Raw genomic sequence first — 25996 nt, 5'->3', positions numbered from 1 at the left:
CACTTGTAGTATTAGGTAGAAAAACTATATAATAGGGGAAATAACACCCTGGAGTCAAAAGGCTTGTGGTCTAGTCCTGACTCTGCCAGCAGACAGTTGACCTTGAGCAAGTCATTTACATTCTCCATTGTCTGTTTCTTTATCTGCAAGACGGGATTAACAATCCTCCCCCAGTCTCCCTCACTGCTGCTGTGAGCGTAATTATATTAACAGCACTTAAGAAGTAGACAACTGTCATGATGAAAAGAAGTGATGAATTCGTTACGTATTTTTTAAAAAGCAAAACTTCAGTCTCAGGCTAGCTTCTACGCATTTTATTAGAAACAGACAATAATTTTACTGGAATTGAATGTTTAAGTTGTCACCCAGGTTGGAAGCGACATAAGAAGATAAACAGTAATAGTAAGCAGATGGGCAGAATTCAATAGTACATGGCTATATAAAAGTATACCTCAAAAAAGGCAATTATAGGCCGAGTGCAGTGGCTCACGCCTGTAATCCCGGCACTTTGGGGGGCTGAGGTGGGCGGATCACGAGGTCAAGAGATTGAGACCATCCTAGCGAACATGGCGAAACCCCGTCTAATAATACAACAATTAGCTGGGCGTGGTGGTGCGTGCCTATAGCCCCAGCTACTCAGGAGGCTGAGGCAGGAGAATTGCTTGAACCCAGGAGGCAGAGGTTGCGGTGAGCCGAGATTGTGCCACTGCAAACCAGCCCAGTGACAGAGTGAGAACCCCCCCAGTGCCAAAAAAAAAGGCGATTATATAGGAGAAATATCAAAATAATACTTTATTGAGAGAAAGAAAATTTGAAGTAACATAAATAATCAGTACCCAGTATTTTTTCATAGAATTTCCACAGGTCTCCAGCTTTCTGCAGTATTTTCTTCAGCTATATAAATAAGCATTGTGAACGAGCCTGGGATTCAACTACAGTTACAATGTTGTATCTACGAGAAATCCTGAGTGCTCAAACCTAAATGTAGCAGGGTACTTTGGGCAAACATCTTTTTAGTCCCGTCACCATCCTTGTACACTGAGACACATGGCTAAAAATATTTACGCCCTCCCTACTGTATGTAAAAACAAAACGAAAAGATTCTTTCTTGGCCTTTGACTCTCAGAAGGAAGAACAAACTGGGGTGGCGTCAAGTGAACAGTCTTGAGATTAAATGTGGAAATAATTCTAGCACCTGAAGATGGCAGAAGGTGGCATTCAAGATGACAGTGTAACTCCATCTAATAGCAACCATTTGTTGAACAGCTCCTATGTCCATAGTACCCATGCCTTGCCCTTGCAACTACTACCTGATATAATGTCATACTTATCCAGAGAAAAAGTAGGCAGACTTGAGAGATTCCTAATGGACTTAATCATTTTGTCCAAGAGAATGAGAGATGCACATAATATTAGAATTTGAAGAGGATTTTGTCAAGTTCTGCCAACAATCCTATTAACAAAACCACCCCCCTTCAAAATATTCTGAAGGAGACGAAGAAGTAAGGCAACTAAATATTTGACAAGTACCAAACACTTAAAAGGGCCAGGCGCAGTGGCTCATGTCTGTAATCCCAGCACTTTGGGAGGCTAAGGTGGAGGATCATGAGGTCAGGAGTTCGACATCAGCCTGACCAACATGGTGAAACCCTGTCTCTACTAAGAATACAAAAATTAGCTGTTCATGGTGGCACGTGCCTGTAATCCCAGCTACTCAGGAGGCTGAAGCAGGAGAATTGTTTGTACTCGGGAGGTGAAGATTGCAATCAGCCAAGATGGTGCCATTGCACTCTGGCCTGAGCAACAGAGTGAGACTCCGACTCAAAAAAACAAAACAAAACAAAAAACAAAACAAAACACTTAAAAGGTACCTAACTTCAGAGACATCAGTTAATATGTGTCCTAATTTTACAAATGAAGAAATTGAAGCTTAGAGGTAGGAAGCATAATGGGGTTAAGACACATAGTCATGTGGTAGAACTGGAATGTGAACCCACATTTGACCTCCTCTCTTAGATAATCAATAATATCCAATAATCAACAAGTAATGTGTTTGTTATTTCTGAGGCCCATGCGTAGCCTTAGACTTTTAATTTAAATTTTCTCACTCAATTTTTTTTTTTTTTTTTGAGACAGTGTCTTGCTCTGTCTCCCAGGTTGGAGTCAAGTGGTGTGATCATGGCTCACTGCAGCCTCAAATTCCTATGCTCAAGCCTTGATCTTCCCACCTCAGCCTCCAGAGTAGCTGGGACCACAGGTGAGTGCCACTATACCTGGCTAAATTTTTGGAAATATTTTTTGTAGAAATGAGGTCTCACTACGTTGCCCAGGCAGGTCTCAAATTCCTGGCCTCAAGCAATCCTCCCACCTCAGCCTCTCAAGGTGCTGGGATAACACACATGAGCCACTGTGCCTGGCCCACACTCAAACTTTTTAAGATGACAGCACAGTACCTTTCACAAGAATATCATATATTGAATTACTGAGCTGTGGTTCAAAAATTTGTTCATGGTTTACCCTACAGACATTAACCACTGCTCAATCATTTCTAATAACATATATATAAAGTTGATGCTAATTCACAGTCATCAGAATTTATTTTTAATTGTCATACTAACTGGGTGATCAGATCCTCTTCTATGTCAGAAACAAAGGGTATATATGTGAGTTGACTGCAGCCTTCTGACAAGGAGCAATTTTCTTCTAAGTAAGTTACAACTAAATTCCCAACCTTGGTCTGTACACCCATGATCTAACAACTTTTTTTGCCTTTCCCAACAGTGGCCAAGAAAACATATGCAATTCATAGTAATTCATGATTTGGGATTTTATTTCTATGTAAAATGGGATAATTTTTAAGGACCCTAAAGTCCTTTAAATCACAAATCACTTTAGGGTAGCAGTCTATTCCTGCCAGAATTCATTTACTGGAATTACAAAGTAAATAACCGTGAAAAGAAGATGGAGGTGAAAATCAAGGTTGTAGAAAATTTGAGAGGGAAACAGAAAGGGAATCATACTGCTTGCTTAAAAAAAAAAAATGCACCAAAGCTTTCTTCATTCAAGCAGTTGGTTTTGTTCCCTAACTGGTCCCCCACGTATCTAAGTGCAATGAGTACATTCCCAACTCCTACTGCCAAGTTAAAATGAAAACGTTCTCAGTCTAGAAATGATTGAGGTGGTTTTCTTTAATCAAATTAGAGCAGCCAAATGTTCCTTTCAAAGGTAACTGTCTACTCTGCAGCTGTATGCAAACTACCACATCAAATGTGAGGGAAAAAATAGCGATAGAATTGTGTCCTTACAGTACAGAGCTAGCTGCAGAGATGGAGAAACAAAAGCATTTGTACAGTTAAGAATTACATTCACAGTGAGCTTCCAGAAATATGCTGACTTCACAAACTGTGAACAATGTATTGAAACTTCCAGTACATAATTAGCTATTTTGGGGAGGGGAGGAACGTGGGGGGAAATGCCCCCTTAAAAACAGCTAAGCAGCAATAGATACCTTGAGTCATTTACCCTCCCAACCAAAGCTTCTCAATGAGAAACATTAAAAGACTGGCTGAGACTTCACAGGGAAAAAAAGTCTCATAGACCTTGCTTTTTCACTTCCTGTCTCCATCAAAAACACACCACAGTGAGTAAACTTGAGTATCCCGCAAGCTTCAATTAAGTTTGTAATGATTCATTTGCATGCAGAATTTATTCTTTTAAATAATCAGACATGGGAATTTCCTGCAAAGAATTAATTCATAGTGGGCTTATTTTTTCAGTTTGTTTCCCTTAAGAAAAATCAATTGGCTAACATTCCCAATATGATGTCAAATTAGCTTTTCTATGTTACAATTCATATCAGCTGTTCGTTTCAGGGACGGTATATCAACAGTATGAAAACATAGAAGATGAAAATGAATTTATAAAGCCAGGTGCAATCAGCAACAGAAGAATGAAACAATGTTCTTTCTTCAATTATGGATCCTCTCCAGATGGTTATACTGTCCTTTAAATTAAGGAATGTGGAATAAATAGGGGAAAAGTATATCTCATGTGATCCCAATATTTCTCCAGAGCAGCTGTTCTTAAACTTTTTTGCTTCTGGTGAAATTAGCAGACAACTTCCTTGGTTCACATGCCCTTTGACATTACCTAAATTTAAGAACTGCTGCATAACAAAAACTTCCTGCAGGTAATAAGCAATTCTTGGGCTGCAGCCCTTCTGCTGCCAACCAGAAAAGCAAACTGAATTGCAAAAAAAAAAAAAAAAGGCATTTTGATTATTCAAAAATTTATTTTAAGAAGTGTAATCAGACTTCCAGTTCAAAATGGTGGACCTATCACAAATATTTGCCTCCATTCTTTCTCAGTAAAAGAAATAGACCCATAATTACGAAAGGGCGTCCCACATACACAAAAAGGACAGCATTTAGTAAATTTGCTGGGTGACTGAAAATAAACAGAAATAAGGTGATGGAAGAAGTCACCAAAGAGACAGCGGTCTCCAAAGTGAAGAACATATAATTAGGAGATGTATTAAGAAAATATCTTCTATTTTTAGGTATTTTGTACCCCTTCATTTCAAAATCATTATTTTTATTAAATATACAATAATATATCTGTATATGTACATAATTTTTATAATTCAGTGAATATCAGTGACATGCTCAAATATTTTTACTAGAAGGGAGGCCACTGCCCTAGAACAAGCTATGAGGGCACTGTGGAGGAAGCAGAAGCTGGACTACAAGTCAACAGGTGCAATGGAAAAAGGGAGGAAGAAGGGCAGCCATTTTCTTCCCACATTCAGGGGAGTCAACTAAACGTCTGTATATAGGATAACTGCACCAGTTAGCATTCCCATTGCCATCCCTGTACCTAAGATCTTGGAGTAAACCCTTTCTTATTGTGACATTTGAGAGTTTTTCCACATCCTGACAGCCATTTTTCCCAGCCACCCAAAAGTAAAGCCTGTGAAGCATACTCCCATCCCAAGATTCCTATGCCAAACAAGTCTCCCAAAAATTTTACTCAGAAATGACAGCTAGCAGGGAAGAAAAGATCCTATTTAATAGTCTTACTAGCTAACCAGTCTTTACAAAAACTAATGGACATACAAGGCAGTAAGGGAGCAAGAAGGTCCAGAGTTCTCACTGCCAGAAACAACTAGAAACTAGATAAACATATGAAACAACTGCTTTCAGATATTGGACTGTAGGTAGTAGAGGACTGTGATTCCTGAGAGAGGGGAAACAAATGAGGTGAGCCCTAGATTGCCCTACCTTTCTGTTTGGAGGCAATTTCCAGACCACAGGCACAGGAAGGAGGAACCTCAAACAGAGTTCTGTAAATTCTGTAGTCTTGCCCAGCTGGGTAGGCAGAGATCAGAGTTGAGAAGACAAGGAGGACAAAGTGGCTAAAATTTGGAAGACACAATACTGAAGAAGAGCTCCAGAAATCTACATGGGGTCTATCGAGTCCCTGGCTGAATATTAAGCTACACATGTGGAACTGCATGAAGTCAAGAAAGGTCAGCTTCTAAGAAAAGATCACCAAGGAGTTGTAAGATGAATGATTCCAGAGCTCACAGAGGGCAGAAAACGTTTCAAACTCCTTACCAGCCAAAGAAGAGAGAATACAAAAGAGTAATGTCTTAGTAGGGCTAAACTAGCCTGGAAGCAAAGCCTACATATACTAGATCCTCTCCCCAACAACAACAAAAGAGACAAACTAAAAATAAGCCTTGGAAGTGTAAAACTGAGCCACACGCAACTTTACTGCCTGCCAGAACAAAATCCAATTCTCTTTAAAGGAACAGAACAAAATCCAGCAGTTGACAATGTCATATTCACAATGTTTGGCATCCAGTAACACGTTATTAGACATGCAGCCATACAGAACATGACCCATAAGCAGGAGAAAAATCAGTCAATAGAAATAGACTCAGAAATGACAGAACTTATGGAATAGCAGACAAAGAAATTAAATAAACTACTATAAACACTACCAAAATGCCCAAGGCCTTAAAGGAAAACATGGACACAGTGAGGAGAAAATTGGAAATATATAAATAAAAAATCAAATGGAACAAGTACCAAGATAAGCTATATGTTGGACCAAAGCAAGTCTTACTATCTTTAAAAAGTATTAGAATCATACAGAATTGTTCTCTGATCACAACAGAATTAGACAGAAAGAAACTGGAAAAACCCCTCACATGTCTGGAAATTTAAGAATCCATGGATTAAAGAATATATAACTAAAAATGGCTTAAAATAACCCAAATTGAATGAAAATTAAGCCATGACATATTCAAATTTGTGGGAAGATGCATATATTTGAAGATCCAAGCTTCTATTTTAAGAAGCTAAAACTAAGAACAAATTAAACCCAATGTAAGTAGGAAAAGAAGATAAAAACAAAATAAATATCAAGAGACCACAGACAAACAGAAGTGAAAGTTAATGAAACAAAAAACTGGGTTATCATCAATAAAACTGACAAAACTCCATCTGTATGTCAAGATAAAAAGAGCAAAATGCAAATTACCAATATCAGGAATAAAAGAGTGGACATCACTACAAATTCTACAGACATTAAAAAAGATAAGGAGATAAAGAATCTATACCAGTAAACTACCCCCCCCCCACAAAAACCCTAGAATAGACAAATCCCTTGAAAAATACAAAATTATAAAAGGTGATCTAACCTATAAGGTCTCATATCTATTAAGAAAATATAATTTGTAGTTAATAACCTACTCAAAAATAAATGCTAGGCCCAGATGACTTCATTAGTAAATTCTGTTAAATATTTAAGAAAGAAAGAATGCCAATCCTACACAAAATCTTTCAGAAAATAGAAGAGGAAGAAACACTTCTCAACTCATTTTATGAAGCCAGCATTACCTCAAAATAAAAATCAGAGTTATTATAAAAAAAAATTACAGACCAATATCATTCATTGAATATGCTTAACAAAATTTTAGCAATATATAAAAAGGCTATATCATGACCAAGTAGGGTTTATCCCAGGAATGTGAGCTTGGTTTAACTTTCAAAATTCAATCAGTATAATTCACAGCACAATAATAGAGTTTTAAAAAAACATATAATCAATTCAATTCTTCAGAAAAAACACTGACAAAATTCAGTACCCGATCATGAAAAACTCTCTAAGCAAACTAGGAATATAAGGGAACTTCATCAATCTGATAAAGGACACCTAGGAAAACTTACAGCTAACATTATACTTGAGGGCAAAAGTCTGAATAGTTTTCTCCTTATTATTGGGAACAAGGCAAAAACATCTGCCCTCACCACTTTTATTTGACATTACACTAGAGGTTTTAGCCAGGGCAAAAAAAAGAAAGGAAAAGAAAGAAAAGACATATATATCTACATATATATATATATATATATATATATATATACACACATATATATATACACACACATATATATACATATATATATACACACATCTATATATACACACATATATATATACATATACATATATATATATGGGGAAAGTACAACTGTCTATTCTCAGATGATGTGTCTGTGTATGTAAAAAAACTAAAATTTACAAAGAAGCTACCAAACTAATAAGGGAGTTTTTCAGATCACAAAACACAAGGTCACTATACAAAAAAGACTATAGCTCTCAATGATAAACATTTAAAAAGAAAAAACAATGCCTTTTACAATAACATCCAAAAACATTAAATGCAAAGAGATAAATTTAATAAAATGTAAGCAAGGGCATTACACTAAAAGCTACAAGACTCTGATGAGAGAAATTAAAGACCTAAATAAATGAAGAGATACACCATGTTCGTGATCAGAAGTCAGTGTCAATGTATATACCTTCGCCCTAATTAATAGAGATTAAATGCTATCCCAATAGGAGAATTTTTGTGTTAACTAACAAGCTGACTCTAAAATTTATATGAAAATACAAAAGAAGAAGGGCAACAACAATTTTGAAAAACAAGAACAAAGTTGGAAAATGTATACTACCTGATTAAGACCTATACATTATAGTAATCAAAGTATGACATTGGCAAAAGGATAGACATACAGATCAATGGAAAAGAACAAAGAGTCTAAAAATAGGCCCAAATGTATATGCTCAACTAATGTTTAGCAAACTGCCAAGGTAATTCAAAATGAAGAAAGCACAGTATTTTCAATAAATGGTGCAGAAATAGCTGGATATCCATACAGGAAAAATGAACCTGAACCCTTACTTCAAGCCACACACAAAGACTTGACTTGAATGCATCACAAATCTAAAATAAAAGCAAAAACTATAAAATTCTAGAAGAAAACATAGGAAAAATCCTATATGCCCTAGAGGTAAACAAATATTTATTAGGTAGGATACAAAAAAGCATAAGCTATCAAAGAAAAAAAAAAGATAAATTAGACTTAGGTTAAATTAAAATATTCTGTTTGACATAAAGCATTAAGGAAATGAAAAGGCAAGCCAAAGACCTGAAGAAAATATTTGCAATCCATGTAGCTGACAAAAGACTGCTCCAGAATATATAAAGAACTCTTACAATACAATAAGATAACTCAATTTTAAAAAGTGGTCAATTTGAACAGAAACTTCCCAACAGAAGGTATCAGAATGGTCAATAGCCAAATGAAAAGATATTCAACAACATTAGTCATCAAGTAAATGTAAATTAAAATCACAATGTGTTATTAGTTCACACTCACTATAGAATGACTAAAAATAAAAAGATTGACAATACCAAGTGTTCAGAAGGGTGCAAATCACATGGAACCTTTATACACTAGCACTGGAAATGGAACAACCAGTTTGGAGAAGTTTGACAATTTCTTAAAAATTAAATACACAATTGCCATACCAGTCAGCAATCTACCTGTAGGTATTTACCATACAAATGAAGCATATGTCATATCAATACAAAGACCTGTACACAAATATTCACAACAGCATTATTCATAACAGCCCTAAACTGGAAACAACAGAAATGATCATCAGCAGGTGAATGAATAAACAAATTGTGGTAAATCCATATGATGGAAAATGAACTACTCAAACAGTCAACAACATAAATGAATCTCAAAAACACTATCCATGAAAGCCAGATATAATAGAACATAATACTCTTTGATACTGTGTATATGAAACTCTAGAAAGGACAAATCTATAATGACAGAAAGAAGATTAGGTTGGCAGGGGTCCTGGTAGAGGGAGGAGATTTACTGCAAAGGGCCCCGTGGGATAATGGGAGTATTTTAGATGTTGATTGTGGTGGTGGTTAGTAGGTGAATAAATTTGTCAAAACTCGTAAAAAGCACACACTTAAAATGGGTGTATTTTACTGTACAAAAATTACACCTTTAGCTTTTTTTGACTTTAAAAAAGCCAAAGGATATTCAAAGATTACCAGACATTTAAAAAATCCAGCCACAGGAAAAACAAAAAAGTTAACCAAAAAAACTAAACACTGACAGAAACAGAGATAATGTGGAGGACTTTAAAAAAATTCACAGTAATTCAAAGAAATATTACAGAAAACCAGAGGAGGATGCTTTAAAAACCAACAACAAGTGGAGAACAAAAAATGATGTTTTGAAGTTAAAAATATTAATTACCGAGAGTAAATTCAGTAGACATTTGGAAAATAATATAGAAGTTTCTTTAGAATACAAAGCAAAAACCAGAGAAAAGAGATGAATTAGAAAACAGATTAAAAGAAGAGACACAGAGATCCCAACTGCAAGATCAAATATCTGACTAACAGAAGAACCTTGTAAAGAGAATAGAACAAATGATGAAGAAGAAGCCATTAAAAAAAAAACAAAATGAAGCAAATCTGCACTTAGAAAGATTCCACAGAATGCCCAGCAAATTAAATGGTGGCGGGAAACCGACCATATGTAGACACATAATATTTCTGGTGAACACAGATTGTGATAAAGGCAAACATGGCAAGAAAAAATAAAAAGGCAATTAGAAACTCCAGGAAAAACAAAATGATACAAGAAAGTCATGGCCTGAATAAAAAGTACACGAAAATACGGCATATTTTAAACAAGTGATGCAGAATAAGAAAAGAGAATCCAGATGTCTGTTTTTAAGAAAGAAGGACTCCATCAGCTTCATAGGGTTATAATGTTGAACCTGGAGAGAAGGAAACATAAAGGCTGAGTATTTGACCTAGCACTGAACTCTCTACATAGTTAGAAGAATGTAAGCACTGTTTACCAGTGTTCAACTTGCAAGGGTCAACCTTTAGAAAAGCAGGGAAGCCTCTGTTGCAGTGCGGAACAGAATGCAAATAAACAATTTTAGCAAAGTATCTGATAGAAATTGTGATGTTAAAGGGAGAACATAAGTGGAAGAAAGGTTAGGGGGATAAAATATTCTCTTCTTACTAAATGGAGAATCAAGAGATACTGCCCAAAGTGAAAGTACAAAAAATTGAAGTTTAGGGATATTATTTAAAATTATTATATGAAATAAAAATATCCATATCTTACAGAAAGTGAAGGAAATACACAGTAGTATTATCAAGCTAAGTCCTCATTTTTCGGAGTAGAAAGTCAATAGGTATTACTGAAGTTTAAATATCAAGAACTAGAGCAACAGCATATTATCTAAATTTATGGAGACCATAAACAGAAGCACCAAAAACAGACAGTGAAAAGAAGCTGTATCTGAGTACTGGGAATAGGAATAACTAGGGCAGGAGCTTTGCCTTTTTTATCATAAGCCCTTTCATACTACTTAGTATTAGTATTAATGTCATGATTACAAAAAAGCTGGGGGTGGGGGAGTGGAAATTCTTTAACATTCCTTCCATTAAGAGGTGGTGTATGTCTCTACCTCTTGAATCTCTGGGGCTTTGAACTCAAATATAAACAACAAAACATGGCATAATTAACACTGCTTGTTCTCAGGGACACCAACTTTTAAAGCCATGAGCCAACATGTATGTTCAACTATTCTGAAGCTTTGACGCTGAAAGGGAAGCCCAGGCCACCTGGTGTAGGTCAGTGTAGGTGCTCTGCTCAAAAACCCGAGCTCAGATCCCAGCCTTCGCCAACCAACTTGCATGAACCACCCAGGCTTGAAAGTGAAGACGCCTAGAATAATCAAACTACCAGTTTTTGAATAATTTCCAGCTGATGTCCCAGACATCTTGGAACAGAGATATGCCACTCTCACTGTGCTCTGTCTGAATTCTCCACCTGCTAAATTCATGATATAAGATAATGGTTGTTTTAAGCCCCTACATGTTGGAGTAATTTACTACATAGCAATATTAACCAGAAAAATTGCTTTAATAGAAAAATGTAATTATTTTAAACAAAAAACTGCAAATAACTCTCCTCACCTGCAAACTTTGGTACTCTATTAACAACTTCCTTGCAACATATCTGACAACTGACTGGGAACACCACAATTTTTTTTTCTTTTCTATTCTATTACTCATTCCCTCTCTTCCTTCCTTCTTTCCCTTTCTTTTCCTTAATTCTTTTATTACTATACATATTATATAAATTATGTTATATATATAATTAGTTTATTGCTACGTAATAATATATTAGTATTATCAGTGATGTCACAACCCATTACGTGATCACAATCAGCTATTCTAAGCAGAGGAGGAAGGTGCTTGGAATGGTAGCCCCAAACAGGCGTAATGGGACAAGGTTCATAATGGGACTGGCCACTTGGGCTTCACAGCTTGTAAAGGCAGCGATAGCCATTTACACAAGGCTCTTTAGGGAAATGCACGTCAATATTTTAATATGACTTACATATTACATGGGCATCCCTGCTTGTAAGGACAGCTATGGCCATTAATATAAGGCTCTTTAAGGAAATATAAAATATGACTCTTTAGAAGTCATATTTTAATATAACTAATTTTACAGTAAAACAAAAATGAGCAGTCACAGCCCAGAGAATCTTAAACCATGTTCATAAATTTCCATCAAAATATGTAAATTCAATCTGCAAAAACTGATATGACGATTTAAAATATCATTAAAATATCACTTAATATTATTGGCATAAAATTATGTTCATAATTTAATGAAAACAGTAGTGGAAGAATTAGCTTAGAAAGGGTATATCTCAGTGTCCAATCTACTTGCCAATCATTACATTATTAAATAACTCCTAATTCTTAGGTCAGAATCCAATTTACTACCTATTAGAGACTATATAATTTTGAAGAGTTTTAAATGCAATACTGAGTGAATAGAAAAATAAAATATCTAATAAATTGTAGTGTTAGTTTACATTTTCACTGTCAATAAAGTTACTGTGAAAACAGTAATCTTTAGTCATGGCTTAACTATTTATTCACTCAGTCATTTACTCAACTGATATTTACCAGGCACTGTTCTGGATGCTGGAGATAATGCAGGGAGCAAAACAAAAATTTTTGCCCTCAGGGAGCTTATATTCTAATGGGAAGCTGACATTCAACATTAATTCATACAAATATTCAACAGATAATTGAGTGCTAGGCACACTGGGCAATGCAAAAATGATTAAAATAAGGTGCCCAAGAAAAAGCAGACAGCAATGCCATTTTATTTTTGCAGAATTGTAAGAATGATAATCTGAGTTTACTCGTTCCATAAGCACTGGTTTGAGGGCTTTCTAAATATGGCAGAATTTTCATCTACTTTCAGATCACCAGGTTTCAGAGTTTGAAGTTTATCAAGAAACTTCAGATCTACTCACTATCCCAAGTTCTCTTACTGTTTTTTTATTTTCTCTCTCACTGCTACCTTAACTTAGCTTATCTTCTACCACCTTCTTCCCTTCTTTTAATGAGCATGTTGTCCTTTCAGATACATAAATACATCTCCAGACCATTTTCTATTTGCCTAATGATGGATTCACCTCTTACTTTTATCAACTAAAGTTAAAAAAAAAAAACAAACCTATACCATCTTTCCTAAACAAAGATGTTTCTCTTGACTCATCTCAAAAGTCTAGTTTTTTTAGGATTGGATTGGTAACACCGAGTCAGACACATTCATACAGCTCTCCTTGAAATCAGTTCCATCACTTTGAGTCAGTCAATACTTGAGGAGTAATGTCTGTGAAATAGACTTCTTCCCTTCACAAAACTTTAGCTGAGAACCCAAGTGGCATCAGTTCTCATCTAATCAGCTAGAAGTTAAATAGCCACTGATTAAGTTTCATGGGCTTAAAATAATTTGTAAGAATTAGCAGAATGTTACCACTCTTCTTTTGAGTCTTAATATGTAAAAAAAAAAAAAAAAAAAATGCGTCATTTCAAAGAAGCTATGTTTTCCCAGGTCAAGGGAACTTACATAATTTGAATGTATTTCATTCATGATCAGCACTGGGAGTCCCTTCTAGCCCAATCTCCAAATCTGTCTCTTGGTTTCTCATGGTTCAACAAGAAAATATCTCATTTTAACCCAAGATTATTTAATAACTTTTTAAAGTGATTCTACATGGTTGAAATGTATACTATATCAGCTAAAACTCCCAACTTGAAATGACTCAGACAGTCCCTTGGGTTCTTCTAAAAAGTTTTAAAACGTACTGGTCTGAGTAAACTAAACTTTAAAACTAAAGTTTAAAAGTCTACCCTTGAAATGCAAAGATGTCTTTTTTCAGAAAAAGTTTTTATTATTTGTGGAGACAGGGTCTCCCTATGTTGCCCAGGCTGGTCTCTAACTTCTAGGCTCAAGGAATCTTCCCGCCCTAGCCTCCCAAAGTGCTAGAATTACAGGTGTGAGCCACTGTGCCTGGCCTTCTTTTGTTTTTCTTGTTCTGCTGCTGGAAAGGTGTGAGAGTTAATGTTCCTAACTTTATACTTTGAACCTTCTAAAAATAAAAGTATTTTAGGATAAATGAATGTTTTTTTCTAATCATTAGGAACACCTACCACAGAAATTATAAGATTATTTGCAATAAAAGGAAGCAAAGGAAAAAAAAAAGCAAATTCACTAAAGATTAGTGCCCCTAAAAAAGAACTGCTTCATTGCTGTGAATAGAACTCTTAATGATTTAAACAGAGGACACAGAACAAAATTTTAAATGTCATAAGTCAGTCACGCCATAGGAACAGCCTCAGAAAATAAACAAGCAGAAATTCCAAGGTATGACAAAAATGAATAATTCTGTTTGAGATTTTGAAATTAAAAAATAAAAGAAAGAAAGAACAAGCAAAGAATCCAACTCCTCTTTGGGTTAATTTGAATAGTGAAATACAGAAGAAATCATCAAGCTCCCATCAGTTTTGACAATGTGTTCTCAGGAGCATTTGGTCCACGATACTCCCACAATAAACCCATTAATAAACAGTAAGAGCACTGGGTAAACACGACACCAATATCCAATACCCAAATGAAAGATTATATTTTACTTTAATTACTATAAACTCAATACACATCTTTTCAGAAGTACCTAGCTCCATTCATACTTTCACAATGTAGGGTGGAATGAAAGTGCTGCCAATCGGTAATACAGATATCTGTGTACATGTCAGTTTCTTCCAGGAAATTATAAACTACTTGAGAGCAGGAATTCGTTTTGTTAATAATATCTTATATTTGTATAATATTGGATCTTTGTATACATAATTTCATTTGATCAGAGTAAACCACTAAGGTCTAAAGAGCAGTATTAATTTCTATTTTATTGTGGGGATACGGCAGCCAAGAGACATGAGGAATTTACCCTAGGTCACTCAACTATTAAATAATAAGTAGAGGAATCAGGGTAAGAATCAGTTTTCTGACTCCTAGCCCACAAGCATGAACATTTAAAAAACTTATTATTATGGAAAATTTCAAACATATATAAATGCAGAGAGACTAGTACAATAAAACTCCACAGTTTCAACAGTGATCAACTCATAGTCCATTCTTATTGCATCTCTATCCCATTTTGAAACAAATTCAGAACTCATACCATTTTTTGGGTAAACATTTCAATATGCACTTTTTGTGACTACTGACTTAATCCCATTTAACAAAGCACTGAACATAACAGATGCTCATAAATACTTGCTGAATGCCAGAGACCTCACCTGTATTTTCAGACATGATTACTCATTTCTAACTAAAAAAAATTAAATTCTGAATTTCTAAATGGCGCATATTCTGTCACTTAGAAATACTTATTCAGGGTTACAAGACACCAGACATCATGCTAAATGCTTGGGATACTGCAAGGAACAAGACAACAGTCCCTTCTTTCGAGAATCTTGTACTCCACTGTTCTGCATGCACATGCGTGCACACACACACACACACACACACACCCTAACCATATGTGTCTTAAGAAACTGGAATGAGTTCAAACTGGAAGAATACTTCTTAATTAAACCTACCAGTTTGTCAAGATGGAATCCAAATTCTCTGTACACAAATTATGAAGAGGAGTAGAAGACAAGGCTCAAATGAAATTCAGAATCATCATCTTTTATAGAAATTATTAGGAAGGTTTTATCTAATTCTGCTCTAACAGGTTTTCCACTATTGAAAGCCAAAGAAATTAAAATTAATGAGAAAAATAAAAGAATTCAAGCAATTGATCAAAATGTATTTATAATACCTTACTTTCTTACATTTGAAATGTTCAAATCATTTTCAGCTTTTGCTGAATGCATGCTCATTTCCTAATGTTAATGTCTTCTTTGCAGTATATAAATTAAGTCCAAGGTTGCACAGTTAACTATAAGAATGAATCATACTTAAATTTTAAAACTCACTTTCATATAAACTATGTCGATTGGAGTAAGACAAAAATGAAACTTCCTTTTTTCAGTATTTCCTAAATTATTTCCCAGGAATTCCAATAAGTATAATCCAATATACAGATCCATTCTCCCTCCTTGACACTCCTTAGTTTAACATTATTTCACATGATAGAAATAATTCATATGGTGTCTTCCTTTATAACTGGACCCCTTTTCAATGATTTCACTCAACTTGTTACATATTCACCTTATATCCAATGGATATAGGGTATAAACAAACGTGACCACAAGACACTCTCTGCCTTAAAGAGCTTACAAATAGAGTGTGAAAGAGTAGAGAGTCAGAAGAGGGCTGTCATGAGAGTTAACATTCCATCTTACATAACAGAAATAATATAAGGGGACAGATAACAAGCTAAGTGCCATAAAGGAGGTCCAAAGTTACCAGGGCTCAAAGGAAGCAGAAATGTTATCCAAATCGAGGTATTAAGGAATACAGAACAAAGAAAGTGACATTTGAGGTTGGCCCTGAAGGATAAGCAGAATTTCAACAGGTGGAGAGTGGTGCAGGAGAGGTACCAAGTGGACATTCAGAGATCTGTTCAAATTAAAGTAACAGAGGTGGATGGCAAGAAATCTATTAGGGCAAATGGAGTAGTCCATTTGTCTGTAGGATACACGTTAACAAATACAGAGGAAGAACATGAGAATATCCTGTCAAAGCCAAAGCAAGTACAATATTGAAGATAAAAAATGGGTAGTCAGGAAACGTTTAAATATGAATAAGTATTTGAAGACTCTTACTAAATAGACTTCACATGTGTATGCCTTACAGTTAATACCCACAGATCTCCCAATGCCAATAGTCCAAGATACTTGCTAATGCAGTATACAACTCTAAAAGGATGAAAAGTGCTTATCTAAGGGGTTTAAAATTTCAATCAATCAGGAAACATATATGGGTTAACCAATGGTTATGGACACCATGTTATTTATGGATGTAAAATACACAATCCTGGTCCTCAAGTCAGCAAACATAAAGTCACTAAACTGAAAATACTTTTACATCTCAAGGGATTTTTTTCTGGTATATGCAATGACCATAAGTCATCCTGTCCTGCTAATGTTTAATATAAACCTCTGTCTGAATCTTAGCCATCCTCAATCAGTTTATATCTACAATGCATATAATCACAGAATAACACTGTTCACTAACAATGAGATAATGTTTTGCATTCATAAAACAACTCAAATTTTATTATTATAAAACAGATCAAAGGGGGTTGCACTAGGTTAAATCTAAGACTTCTTCCAATTAAAAAAATCCTTATGCTGTGATTCTAACTCTACTGAACTAAATCCTTTAGGAAGGCCAGAGAATAGGAATAATTTAAATGGCTACTTAAATTACAAAGCCAGTAGATGTCCAAATTTCGGCAAACTACTATAGACAAAGGAGATGGTCAAAAATGTTTCATAATAATCCTGACTCAAATGGACTTCCAGACTACAAATGTACACTTGCATAGATTCCTGCCACGTGCCTTGCAGTCCCTCCGGTTCACCTCTCAGGCAAGAGAAGCTACATGTGCAGCTGGTAAAATAAAAATCAGGTATGGCAGCAAACTGGTGATATTCAAGACAACTACCAAGCAGCTCTTGGAAAAGTCTTCTCTCTAATTGCTGGCCTGCCTGCTCCACCAAACCTAGCATCTATGGATCATCACTCAAATGGTGACCTTCATGTAAGAATGCTTGTTATCAACCACTGGTGCGTTTTCAGTGCTGCCTCCTGGATCTTGGACAAAGCCCAACATCACACACACTAACTTCTCCTGTTAACAATTCACTGACACCCAGATTTCATCTCTGCTGTGTTCTGTTACATCAAGAAGCTCACAATTAATTTACTTCCTATGAAGACAGAGCAACTCATCTGAACCTCATGAGAAAGAACAATAGTGTGATTAGTTCCTCAGAAGGCATAGAAAACACATATTTATGTGTCTGATGGTTGTTGTGCCATCTAATTTTTAAGTATTATGATGTTTATTTCATTAACCAGAATGTTACGTAATGTGCCAGAGCCACATTATGTAATATTTCATTCATCAGACAAGTACTGTTTCAATTTTTCCTATTCCTTTGTCTAAAATGAATTCAATATTATTAATGAATTACCTATATAATTTACCTGTATTATCATTTAACTATAGCTATTTTAAATTATTATAATTAATTTAAATTATCATAATTATAGCACAACTTCCTTAAAAGAAGAATTTACTGGAATAATACTTTTGAAGAGCTATACTTCAGTACGGTATACTGCAGAATTCAGGAATTTACTGAATTGTTATTCATTTATTGTTATGTCATTCATTCCTGGCAAATCCTGGCAAACTGTCACTGTTGTCTACATATAGTTCATTTTTTCCAAACTAGAAATGTACTCACCCGATTTAACTGCTTCCATCAAACAAACAAACAAAAATTGCTACTTAGTTTTAAGAACAAGTCAATAACTTTAAAATGGCATGACAGACAAGTAGCTTGACCTCCAGAGTGTCTTCCAACCCTAATATCCATGGTTTTACAATGATAGGCTGCATGTATGGTGTGTTTCTTTCTTAAAAAACTTTCCTAAGAAATCATTAATAGTGAGGCATTTGTTTTTTTAAAAAAGAAATAATTTATTTTTAATAGGAACCTATTTGCATAGATATTCATTTACCCACGTCTTAAACATAGGAAAATATCCCCAAAGATATTCAAGTTTATACAAGTTTTCCTCTTATAGACCTTTTTTGTCCTTGATTCCATAGAGAGATTCTAATAATTCTATGTTGATAATAGTTGTATAAAAGGGATATAACTGCAATGTCAAAAATTCAGCATTATCAAGTTCTTCTGTAGGAACAAAAAATGAGCAGAATACCATTGTGAAAATGTTTATTTACTAAACAACCTTGATAAATTAGAAACTTTTCAAGGAACTCTCAGAGACAGAAAGAACAAACATATTTTTAACATACTGATATTTAAAAGGAGAATTAAACTCCTGCTTTTCCTGCTTTTATTGAAAAAAGCCCTAGTAAATGTATTATTCAACCACACAAATAGCAATTTTATTCAGAAGGATTCTCATGAACTAATCCAGTTGAAGACCTGGCTTTACAGATCAAATACGTCATGTGTCTTTTACCCTGTTAACAATTAGATTTTCCAGAGAAAATCACATTTTTACTCACCTTTTATGCAATATATTACTAAGATCTTTAAAGAAGAGAAAATTAGAAAACTCTCCTTGAATAATCATTAAGCTTTACAGCCTTTTCTTTGGGTTTTTTGTTTTGTTTTTAAAGCAGTGACTATTCTAATTATAATATTTAAACATTGTAAGTTTATTCACTGATATGTAATGACTTTTAGTTTCCAGAGCCAATACTTGAATTTGAATTGCTTTTACTGTTACACTAATAAATACAATCCCTAGAGACAATACAGGTAAGCACTTGCTTGTATCTTTCTTACAGCACATGATCCTATCATGTATCAAGGTTATGGTGATCATCTTACTCCTTCAAACATGGGAAGAACTGCTTCAGGAGAGTAGCCAGGTATGATTTACCCAGGTATCTTTCCCAGCACCTAGCCCCATGGTTTTTAAAGCACATGCCCTTCCTAAATCCTTTTTGAATAAACGGAGCTCAAATGTTCACTTATATTAGCTATGTGTCAGTATCTCATATAGATAAATCCCTATGTCCCTAAGGTAAAATTTAATCTTCAAAAAGCACTTGATTCTGATTAGCCTTTTGGTTATGTTGCCTACTCAATCAGGAAATTCCTGGTAACCGAATTATCAGAAATCAGTTGTTCTATAAAACTGGTTAGGTTAAGTATAACAAAGCAAGGTAATTAAAATAAATATGCGTAAATTTTTAAAGAGAAGAAAGAACTGCTCATCTCGTTACAAGGCAAGTTCTACAAGTGCAGAGACTTTTCCAGGCTTGTTCATTGCTATATCCCCAACTTCTAGAAGAGTCTGGCACATAGTGGACCCTCAGTAAATATTTGGTGAATGAACAGACTGCTGACAAAACATGCTATAATTTTATCTCTTGTTTTTAGTTCAGGCTGTTAAAACAAGATCCATTTGTGCCGTGCAGAAACTCCAATACAGGTTCACAGTGAAGTCCTATTCTGGCAAAGGTTCCAGGATTTGGGATTACCAAATGTAAAAAAAGAGTAAATTTACTTCCCAGACACTGACTGGCTGATCAAGCGAGGGCCTGGGATACATCAAGTGCAGGTAAGCAAGAATTTCAAGTCATTATCCCTGTGCATGCAGGCAGTACCATTGCCAGCAATAACAAGTCAGCTTTCCTGGCAAATCCATCAAAATTAAATCTTAAACTTTTGAAAAAACTAATATGTTTATTATGCTCTGTTAGCTTAGAGGCTTAACTATCTGTGGGGAGGGACTATAATTATGATCAATTACTTATGACTTGAAGGTACTTATAAAAGCATCTGCCCTTTTAAGAAACCATTAAAGAACCAGGCTTAAGACTGTAAAACTAATCCTAGGGGCAATAATAAATCACAGGTTTGGGGACCCAACTTTGACAACTCTCCCTTGGAAAGAAAAGAATTGCTGTCAACTGTCCTTATTTCCTGACCCTGTCTGAGCAAATATTTGCGACCTCTAAAATCCAGAATTCTTAGTCTGGCCAAGCAAATCATGGGGACTAATGGTTGTTTCAAGGCAGAGGCAGAAGAGAAGAAACAGGAAGGAAACAAAAAGGGAATGAAGATCTGTAGCTCATGAGGGTGACATCATCAATAATTTCCTCAAGTATCACTGAATTTCATGGCTTGTGACTGGGAGTCTTTTCTGACATCCTACAGGCTAATTATCTTCAAGCATCTTCTTGGTTCCAGAGCCTGTAATGTCTGGGTTTGAATATGATTTGTTCTACAAAAAAGGTCAGGTGAATTGACCCCTCCCTGTGAAGCTGCTCCATGGCAAGAGACCATGAATCTGCTGAAATGCAAACAATCCTTTAGATATCTGAAGTACTTTCAAATTTACAAAGTGCTTTCACATACACCATCTCATTTTATTCTCACGACTTTAAACAGGTAGGTGCCATCATCACCACTTAACACGTAAAAATAATTTTAGAAAACAATGCCTTTGTCTTCAGTTCATAAGTATATTCTCCTGAAATTCACAGTACAGAATCCATGGGTCAGTTAGAAACGTCTAGAAACACATCAATCTCAGGAGGATAAATCAAGAGAATAGGATGGATCAGACAAAATCTACAAGCACAATGGCAGAAAGTGTGCCTCTGGTATAAGAATGGCGTGAGCTTTGTAAACAATAGTGTTATACAGGGGTGCCTCTGCAGTACCTCTACGTTTGGAAGGACATTATTCATTCATATACGTGATAATCACCCTTAATTGGATACTCCATAGGTAACAGACAAAATAAAACAAGAACTTCCGTCTTAAATTTGTAGTGGTGGAATTCATCCTTCGGGATGTATTAGGTGATTCCTCTAGGACGACAGCTGAGTTACAGGGGGCTAAATATACCCTCCCCTTTTCCCTCCAATATCACAAAGAGCCCCCAAAAGAGATTTTGTTGTTTTTAACAAAGAAAATACACAGGAAAAAAAGTCATCTATAGCTTTTTATATATAATCTCATCTTCCAAAACACTCATTCTCCTTCACTAGCTAAAGCAGAGGTATAATGCGGTCCTAACTTTATAACCATTTACTGCTTTATTTATATATTTATGATTCTTTGATGCCTTCTAGCTTGAGTCTAAACTGCGTTGGGAACAAAGCACCGCACAAATCACCAGCCTGGGATAAGAGGAGACAAGTTAAAACCTCCCAGGAAGATTCTGTAGATACTTGGTCTCTCTGAGTCTGTGGAGAGTTTGGTATTTCAAAGGTCAGTCTTGGGTCTCTCCACTTTGATGACTAATGTTAAATTGTTTGACTTTTTACAAAAATATTTAGCTGTGCTTATTTACATCATTTCATCCTCAGTGCACACAGTAGGCATGTATTTGTTGAACAGAAGCCCTAAATGGATGAGAAAAAAGATATTTCTGCTACACATTTTCTCAAGATCGAGAAAGGTAAAATCACAATCCAATTTGTAGAAGTTTCTAGGCATTCCTTTTCAATGTAAAGCTATGCATCTCTGTTTAAAAAGGAAAAGGATGACACAACCAAACAATGTCAACCACACAATGGGGAAATTCCAGGATCACTAAGAAAACACCATTATCCTAAGTCACACATTTTCATTTAATACTGGTTACCACACAGGAAAGAGTAAGAACTGCTGTCTCCCCACCCACTCGCACAACCCATCTGGGAGAAGCATGGGCAGAACATTTATGATCTAACCATACCACATCTTGGACTCACATTTAACCCTTCGGAGAAATAGTCTACAGAGTATGTCCACCCAGAGATACAAAGTAAAACAGACGCAGGGATAACAGTTTTGGAAGAAATTTTTATGACGCTGTTTGAGATTGGGCATCAGCACTCAAACTCCTTAGACCACCAGGAGTCATTCTTATTACGCAACTTTAATAAACAGAAACTGAGAATATGACTGGCAAAAATATTATGATGTTTCTGCATCTTCTTAACCTGATTTATACTAGGCTCCACCCATGAAGTTCCCACTGATTATCACACAGCATCCTCATTCTCCAGTCTCACCTACTCTGTCTTTCAAAAATTCCGTAACGCAATGGCCAGGAAAAATATGCGGGAGCTAGCGGGGCATGTCTCAGGTTGGCTTATCCTGTCCCTAAAACGCACCTACCTCCCCCGGACCCTCCTTCAGGGCGGGCAGGGAGAAAACGCTTCTAAGTTGCACAGCTGCAGGGAAGCCTGCGCAGGTCATGTTTTTTTGACTTGTCTTTCGGCTCGCTGTCTGGCAAGGTCACCGGCTCTGGCTCGCGGCTCTGTCGATAAAACTTAACTCTCACTCTGTAAGACCAACAGGTCGCGCAGGACCTCCCCAGTCGCCCTCTGCCCCGCACCTTTCTGGGCCTGAGGATTCCCGGCTCGGCCCTCCCAGCGCGCGCGCGGCCCCAGATGGCGAGAGCGCAGCTCCCTGGCTCACCTGACCACGTTGGGGTGCTCGAAGGTCTCCAGGTGCCTCAGCACCGCCACCTCGCGGATGGTGGAGAGCGGCATGCCCTCCTCGCCCGTCTGCACCCGCACGCGCTTCAATGCCACGAAACGGCCTCCGTTCTTCAAGTCGCGGGCCTTGAACACCTTCCCATAGGCGCCCTCCCCGATCTCCGCCACGCATTCGTACTGCTGGTCAGCGCGGCACAGGCCGTCCTTCTCCATGCCGCCTGGACGCCGCCCGGCGCGGCGCCGCTAGGGCGGGCGGGGGGTGCGCTCAACTAGCTGGCGGCCGCCGCTCGCCTACTCCGGGGCTCCCCAGAGATCGGTCTAGCTTTACTTGCTCCCCGCCGGCTCAGGCGCTTGGGCGCTAGGGCTTTCGCCGCTGCAGAGGCTGAATGGAGAGACCTCCCCGCGGGGCTGGCGTAACCCTGGTGCCGCCGCCGCGAAACTCCGCCTGCAGAGTCGCCGCCGCCGCCGCCGGAGGAGCGGAGCCGATCCCTCCTCTTCCCTCCCCGAAGCGAAGTCCTCAACACAGACAGAGACGATTACATAGCCTCTGCCCAAGCGCTTCTCAGTCCAGAATCATTGCACCTAAAGGAGGAGACAGGAGGTTAAGAAGAAAGTGCAATCAGACAGCCCAGAAGCCTTCCTCGGGGTTCCTCCAGACTCCCCTCCTCCTCCTTTACGAAGCCTCCATCGCTACCCTCCGCGCGCTCCTGCCCTCTCCCAAGCCGCTTAATCCTTCCTGGTTCCTCCGAGAAAAGCGAAGTTACTTTTCTTTTCCTGCAGGGCTGAAGCCGTCTTCGCGCGGAGAGGTTGCAGGGGCCCCTCGGGGATGAGCGAGCGGCGCGGGACGCAGTGGAACGGGAGGGGGCGTGCCGAGCAGCCCAGAGTGTGCCGGGAGCGCGGGGGAGGGGAGGCGCCGGGCACGTCAATGTCACGGCTTAATATTTATCCCTATATCATTGTGTTGCGCCGCTACCCTCCCCGCCTCCTGAGGCCCGGACGTGCAGGGAGACGGGGTGCAGGGGTGCCGGAGGGCGTTCAGGGGTCGCGCACAAGCTGGAGCGGAAGGACTGTTGGTCCATCCGTGTGGGGCCGCAGAATGTGGGTGGGGGCTCCCAGGACCCTGTAACCCGATGCTGGGAATGTGCGAGAAGGGGTGGTCAGACATCTGCTCAGAAATTGCTTCCTTTCTTTCTACTTTCAGTTTTTCTACGAGGAGACATTTAAAAACGACTCGCATACACAAATGGTCTTTTTGGGGTAAAGGAGTCTCGGCTGGAAACGGAATTCTCTCTCCGACTGGGAGGACCTCCCTGGTGGAAACCTTGGGAAGACCAGCCATCTGGTCGGGGAGGGTTGGGGCTAATCGGGGGTGGGCGAGCGAGAGGTCCTGGAGGAGGGGAGACACCGTCCCCCACGGGATCCCAAGGGTGGGAGAAAGGGGTGTTCGCCACAATTTCGCTTGTCGTCTCCTTAAAGAATAACTTCAGGAAGGGGATAGCATAATCGCGCCTCGTTTTAAACTGATTTCGACCTGAGCAAAACTCAACCTCCCTTTCAGAGGGTGGGGGGTGGGGGGTTAAATCCTGCGCCTCCAGGGGTGAGAGAGAAGGTCTCTGCCCTCGGGGCCCGGACTCGCGAACCTTTTCCCACTCCCAGGACCTCCCCGCTGTAGGTAGCAGAGGTGGCTGCCCCATTCCCCCTCCGGCTAAAGGCCCGGTCCAGTCTGCAGCCAGACGCCCCCGGAGCCCTCTGCACAACAAAGCGCCGGAGAAGGGTACCCGAACTTTCCCTCCCCATTCAGCAGCTATCTGGGACCTAGGGGGCCTCCCTCCTCCACGGCCGCCGCGGCTCGGCAGGACTCACCACGACGGCCGCGTGTCCGGAATTCCCGGGGCACCTCGGAATTAACCTGCCTCGCAACCGCTGGCCCGCTCGCCTTTTGCCAGGAATTAAACGGCGTGACCCCCACAAGGAGCGGGTGGAGCGGACCGCGGCGAGAGCAGAGCTTCTGGCACTCACTCCATTCAGAACTTTCCTTAAAAGCCGAGGAAAGAGCCCCCAGGGACTGCCCGGAGGTCTGAGCCAGGTCGAGGGCCACACAGGTAGCCGGGGAGCCGCCGCCGGCCGCCCAACCCGCCTGTCCTGCGTCCCCCCATCCCCCTCCCGCTCGAGTCTAGCCCCGGGCTCCGTAGCGAAGGAAGCGTCGGGGACGTCCCACCCCCGCAGGGAACTGCGCCTGCTGCCCCCGCCGGGCCCCGCACTGCCCTGGCTCTCCCCCCACTCGCCCCCGAGACGGTCGGCTTCGGCGGAGAGAAACGGGAGCAGCAATGCCTTTTCCCCCCCTCTCCTCCACTTTTTTTTGTTGTTGTTGTTGCTTTCCCACGCTGGCTGAATGTGACTTGACCCCATTTCAAAAAAAGTTTGACATAGTGCTTCAACATTTCCGCATTCCTCCGCGACTACAAAGGCTGCAGCCGCCTCCTTCTGCTTTCTGTCTCTGCTCTCTGTCTTCACACTCAATGAAATCCTTCATGCGCCTCTCCCGAAGCCTGCCAAGCACCACAAGGGTCGCCACCAGCACAGCGACAAGAGGCCACACCGGGGACCGCGACTCCCGCGTGTGCGCACACGCAGATGCGCCCATATGCACACGGACGGGCGCGCTGCGGGGACCAGGGCTGCACACTGCGGGGCGTGTTTAACTCCAATACTTTAAATTATAAAAGTAAACTTGGAAACTAAAGCAAACGTGCGTCTTCGCGGGACTCCAAGCCTGGGCACTGGCCGGCTGCGTGCACTTTTCTGTGTATAACATGCCCGCAGGAAGCCTGCGTTAACATTTATCTCGTGGAGGGGAAGGTGGAGCCCACACCCACACCTCAGCGAGCTGGAGAGGGAGTTTTCGAGGGGGAAACGCAAGCACATTCTCCAGCATGGAGTCCCTAGAGGCAGTGCATTTTAAACCCTAAATGTGAATTACTATGTGAGTGTCCGAGTAGAGTTCCAGTTCCGTTTGGAGAAACTGGATGAGGAGTGTTCCGTGTGGGTGTGTGTGCGC

The 25996-nt window shown here is 38.9% G+C and overlaps 1 protein-coding gene across 3 annotated transcripts in view; it reads right to left on the bottom strand.

Annotated features, from left to right (window-relative positions):
• The window catches only part of CDK6 (cyclin dependent kinase 6), a 235912-nt gene extending 212216 nt beyond the window's left edge, over positions 1-23696 (bottom strand). The window contains exon 1 of one of the 3 annotated variants that reach the window (XM_055272710.2): positions 22919-23696. In XM_055272710.2, coding sequence (XP_055128685.1) covers positions 22919-23151 — 233 coding nt within the window. In that variant the 5' untranslated portion in view covers positions 23152-23696. The remainder of the gene's footprint in view (positions 1-22918) is intronic. The other 2 variants (XM_063636345.1, XM_063636344.1) reach the window with 2 other exon arrangements.
• Positions 23697-25996: the final 2300 nt, after the last annotated feature.

This window comes from Symphalangus syndactylus, chromosome 3 (assembly GCF_028878055.3).
Source record: "Symphalangus syndactylus isolate Jambi chromosome 3, NHGRI_mSymSyn1-v2.1_pri, whole genome shotgun sequence".
Lineage (NCBI taxonomy): Eukaryota > Metazoa > Chordata > Mammalia > Primates > Hylobatidae > Symphalangus > Symphalangus syndactylus.
This window is presented reverse-complemented; position numbering and strand designations above follow the sequence as displayed.